Here is a 5442-nt window from a genome sequence, read left to right as displayed (position 1 = left end):
CTTTCGGAAACGCCTGAAAGACCCTGGGTACCAGTTTGTTCTTGCGCTTCTTTGCCCCGCTTTGCGCATACACTGAAGAAGAGATTTCCCGTTCCGCAAGATAAGGGTAACGCGGGCGCTTAAGTTCGAAATCATGAAATGTCGAAGGAGGTGTCGTACCACCGGGATTGTACCGTCAACAGCAGGCCTAAATAGCATCATTCTTGCGCTCTTGCGCATTATATCTCGAGAGTAATAATGGGGCTTTTTATCTAGACTGTTCACAGCCCTCTATTTTTTCGTATTTTTCGATCAATGAGTCTAGAGATGGGCACAACAAGTCTTTCATTAGAGTCTTTCCAAATGTCCTGTCTTTCCATTCCATTCCTTTTCTTATTTGGGTGACCTTGGGAACTCCGCTCCCATACAGAAATGTTGGTGATGCTCGTCGAAAATTTGAAACTCGGTCCTAAAGTGTCAGAGTCCATGCCATGGTTCAAATTTAAGAAGTAAAGACTTTCTTACTGTTGGGTGATAAAATAGCCCACGTTCAAACCACAGCGGGTAACCAAAGCCGGCGTACTATGAGAGTTTGTATGGGGATGTACTATAAAAGCTTGCTTGGATTTGAGAAAAAGTTGAGAAAAATATCTTTTTTACCGTTAAAAAGTTAAAATAAAACTTAAAACCTTACCTGGTGTCACTTTTTTGTCTTTCTTGTGCTTTAAAAAGCCATACGCGCAATTTTCGTCTTAATCGTCTGTTGCCGCAACAGACGGTTAAGACGTTTAAACCTCTCTAATATGGAGGCCAAAGAAACAGAGCAAAGTGTCCATTTTAGAGAGTTTTCCTTATTAAAGAGGTCACCATGATGACATCACTTCTATGACTAATCGGACAGTTTAAGGTGTTCAGTTGCTAAAAACAAGTCAACCCTCGTCTTTGACAGTGCTTTGAGATACATCTAAAATGATTACTATCCATCGTTGGGACACTGTCTATCAGTAGCTATAGAGCACTACCGTGTACATCTCAACTACATCAGTTATGTGTACGAATCACTGTTTTCAAACGAAATGTCCGAGAAATGATCTACAACGGAATGCTGCATGTAAGAAAGTAATATAAAGAACAATTCTGTATTAAAACATCTAAGACGAATTATGCGTTGTTGTTTTTGTAACCAATAGCAGAAAAATAGAATTACATACAGTAAGCAATTATTGGATGAGGTTGAGCATGATATCGTGAATTATCAAAACCGAGGTCGTGTTATCTGCCGAAGCCGAAGGCTGAGGCAGATAACACAGACACGAGGTTTTGATAATTCACGGTATCATGCAAACACCGAATTTAATAATTGCTTTATTATACGTTTTCAAACAATTTGCCATCACTTTTTCTAGCGCCGGCGTAAAACTTCGTCAGAACATTGGCCAAAGCGGTTTTATCTTGTGGTTCCTCCAGGTTCTTCTTACTCAAGTTATCATTCAAAATTTTTACACTTGTTTTTGTTGTTCTCTGTTTTTAGAATCTTTTTTCTCGATCAAAACTTTTAATTCCTCTTCGGAAACGGAGGCGAATCGCTCAGTCATATTTTCAAAAGTTTGACAGTACTACACGGACGAGGGGCTTGGAAACTAGGCGGACTTTGAACTCGACATGATAACCCAATATCTGCTGCAGATATTAGGTTATCATGTCAAGTTCACATGCTACTGTATATTGACTGAATGCTCTCGACCAATCACATCTTTTAAATGAATTCTAATGTATAATAAAAACTATTATCACCTGTTCACCGGAGTTTCCATAATAAAGAGGTTAATTATGAACGAATTGTGAGACTTTTGTCGGGACATCGGAATTGGTCCGTAATAGGAGCTAATAGGGAGGTGTTCAATAAGTGTTCTTGGAGTGCAAAATAGTTTTTTTTAAAAAAACAGACGTTTCGGGGAAACCCCTTCATCAGTGTAAATGTGATGTCTTAAAAGGAACGCTTGAAAGCTTTTAAGACATCACATTTACACTGATGAAGGGGTTTCCTCGAAACGTCTGTTTAAAAAAAAAACTATTTTGCACTCCAAGAACACTTATTGAACACTTATTGTAACAATTGAGTGCTACGCAGCAAAACTCTTTTTATGTGACAGCTAATAGGGAGGTGTCTGTATAAGAAAGGCGTCAGTAAGACCGAGAGGTTACTATCCATGTATTGTTATAAGGGACATACACGTGAAAGGCCTTTGCTAAAAATATAGCTAGCCAACATACATTCTGAAAATGCAAAGTAACAACCGATGAGAAAAACAAACGGATTTCATGGTAATAATGCCATAGTTATAATAAGGTTGATAGGACTTATTGACTCTAATGACCACACGAGGAAGGTTCTGTCCAGTCTTTAATTCTGTTGAAGCTACCTCCCAGCCTCACGGGACTGTGACAGAGCTGAGTTTTTAATAGTCTATTTTATTACTTGAAGTTTTGATTATACTCGATATGAAACTTGATGTTAGCAAGGAAATTCCTTCTTTGGATCTAAATGACAAAACCATAGCTTCATTACAAGCAAATAAATCTTCCGGACGTTATAATTAAAAAAAGTAACAAACAAACGAGATCAATTTTTTTAACCATCTTCATAATAATGTCCATCATTGTACCTTGTTTTGTATTTGTTGTGTAATTAAAAGTTCCCTCAGTACTGTTCTAAGTGATTATTTTTAGATTTCACTCAATTTGGTGGACAATTGCTGCTGATATCTAACTTGTTATTAGGTTATTCGGCTTGGAAGCCAAGTATCATATAATATATTTAATATATACAGCCTTCATTCCTACATTTTAGTTTAAGGCGTATTTTCGGAAGTTTACAGTGTGAAGATTTCACCCCTCAAAAAAGGGGTCAAATCGCGGAAGACTTTAAAACTTGAGTGTTCTTAATTTATTCGCTGCAAACACAGTAAAATCCGTCAGTTACAGTTAACTTGATAAACAACACAACTGTTTGAGTGTGTCCCTTACTGCTTGTCTCATTTCTCTGATCTTCCAGAAGTAAAGAACCGGAGTTAAAGATGAATTAAACATAACTAAAGACAATGTTATTTCCCACGCAAAATCACGTGATGGCGAAAGAACTCCAGTGATGGCATACAGGGCTGCGACGATACAAAATGGAAAATAACAAGCCACTAATATCATTTGCAAGCACAGTGCCGCAGACACCGTCTTCCTATATCGGGAAATGTTGAGTGGAATTCCTCCTCCTCCGTTCGATTGCCCACGGCGGGGAATATTGTTACACACTTGCGATTGGTGTTGGCGAAGTGTGATGTAGATTTTTGTGTAACAAAAGGTCGAAATAATCAAACACAAAAACAGAACTATACAAATGATGCCTACAGTTATGTAGTAATTGAACGTGAACATCGCTGCAGTGGCACCACTGGCAAGCCACAGAAAAATCACGAAGATTCGAACACGCTTCAAGGTTACTATCTGCTTGTATCTCAATCCTAACTGCAGGGCGAGAAGTCTGTCCACGCTTATTGCAGTTAATGTTACCAGAGAGACCCCACAAAAAATTCCACTTGCGATGCTGGTCAGCATTGTAACATAGCGACAAATGTACGAGGTTTGTAAACTCATTAAATACGTTACGTAGATAGGCTGCAAGATGAGCCCAACGCAAAGATCGCTGCTCACAAGACAACGGAACAACAGTTTCGATGGAGGATGAATTCGAAATGAAGACTCTTTCTGCAGAGCAATGAGGATAAGAACATTCCACAGAAATGCAGTGACGCTCAAACAAATATTTAATGCTGTAAGAAATATGTGTAGCCGTATTCCGTACAAGCCATTCGTGCAGAAAAATGCTTGAGTTGATATGTGGTTTTCGTCTTCAGTTAGGTTCGACATCCTTCGTCTTTCTACAAATTATTTTTTGGTGGTTTAAGACTTTGTGTTGCCTCAGTTTGATAGAAAACACCGCAAATCCTCGTCTCAGAGAAGTGGGAACCAATTAAATATTGCAAATTCCTATTTTCTCGAAGTTCAAGGTTATTAGGACCATTTTATACCCTCTCATTTCTTCATGTTGAAGATCATACCTCTGGTGAAAATCCCGACCCTGTTGGTAAGAAAGTACCAGTTTATTACAGGAAACTAACACTTCTGTTTATAAACCGTATGTATTTCACTATTTTGTAACGTATTTTAATAACAATTTTTAAATATATCACTATAGAAGACCAAATGGTCCAATTTGGCAAAGGAAAAGCCAATGTGTTTTCATGACTATCCATATATAGATTACCATTTTTGCAATTCGATCTTTGTCACATCTAATTAGTGGCTTCTGCACAATAAACTAACATGTCCGAAATATAATAAAATATTCATAATTTCCTGATTCCGCACAATATCAACATTAACCTCAAGTCCAATTAAACGCGAACCGAAAGCCAAGATTGTTCAAATAAAGGAAATTGAGAAATTCTCATTTCCTGCACGATACATAACGATAGAAGAATGATGGATACATGATGGAGGAAATTTAAGTGAATAGCACAAAGAAACGCATTTTAAAACGAAATTAAAACAGGCACAAAATAATGAACGCAACAAGACCATCAAAATAAAAGAGAAACAGATTGCTCGATATTTGAGGTACAAATTACTTTAGCTCGCCACTTGGTAGCATGCTGTCAGGCTAGCAGTAAATTTACATCTAAACTCCAATTCGCCAAATTGCATCTTCGGACGGCCAATTTCATTCATTATAATTCCTATCGGGCTTTTGCTACAACTACATCAATCGACTTGAAATGTAATTATAAGCGCTATTTTAGAGCTATTTATAATGCAGCTGATGACACTAAAACCGGCATTCACTTTTTCAGCAATGGTCAAAGTTACCTTTGAGAATTGCCAATAAAAAGATCTATATACAATTTGAGCGCACCTGCAGAAGTTAAAATGGAGAGTTTTAGTACAAAGTGACGGTTAATTCATAATACGCCTTCGTCCCATTATGTTATTGTTATTGTTGCCGTTTCGTTTCAAGGGCGTAAAATTTTACATTTTGTTTCCTTGCTAAAGTTGATAGGTCGATGGAAAAATAAATATCAAATAGACCAAATCAGCAGTCGCACTTCTTACAGTGAATGGACAAGCTGTCTTTTATTTTGAAAAGTCGTTTGTAAAAGGATTGCAGCTTGAAAACACCACAGGGATACAGAAAATCAAAAGCAAAATACGACGGCTTTAGAACCGTGAAAGAAGGCCATCGACTTATCATTCACTTTGATTACACATTATCAGTACAATTGTTAGATCGATAGAAAGATCAGTAATTGAAGCTACATAGAGCCGATAGAGGTTTGTCAGTTTTTCACCTAAATTTAAATCACCTGAAAATGATGGTTTTCAATCTTGAGTTGGTCTTGCATGTGTTGC

The 5442-nt window shown here is 37.4% G+C and overlaps 1 protein-coding gene across 1 annotated transcript; it reads right to left on the bottom strand.

Moving 5' to 3' along the window:
- Positions 1–2922: 2922 nt before the first annotated feature.
- On the bottom strand, positions 2923–5442 carry LOC144663840 (melanocyte-stimulating hormone receptor-like). The gene is made up of 2 exons (XM_078524902.1): positions 5397–5442; positions 2923–4114 (listed from the first exon to the last, which is right to left on the bottom strand). The coding sequence occupies exon 2, from the start codon at positions 3901–3903 to the stop codon at positions 2965–2967; it is 939 nt and encodes a 312-aa protein (XP_078381028.1). The 5' UTR covers positions 3904–4114; positions 5397–5442; the 3' UTR covers positions 2923–2964.

The sequence above is a fragment of the Oculina patagonica genome, chromosome 8 (genome assembly GCF_052425735.1).
Source record: "Oculina patagonica isolate OP01 chromosome 8, crgOcupat, whole genome shotgun sequence".
In the NCBI taxonomy this organism is placed as follows: Eukaryota; Metazoa; Cnidaria; class Anthozoa; order Scleractinia; family Oculinidae; genus Oculina; species Oculina patagonica.
Note: the sequence above shows the minus strand (reverse complement) of the source record. Positions and strands in the feature narration are given on the sequence as shown.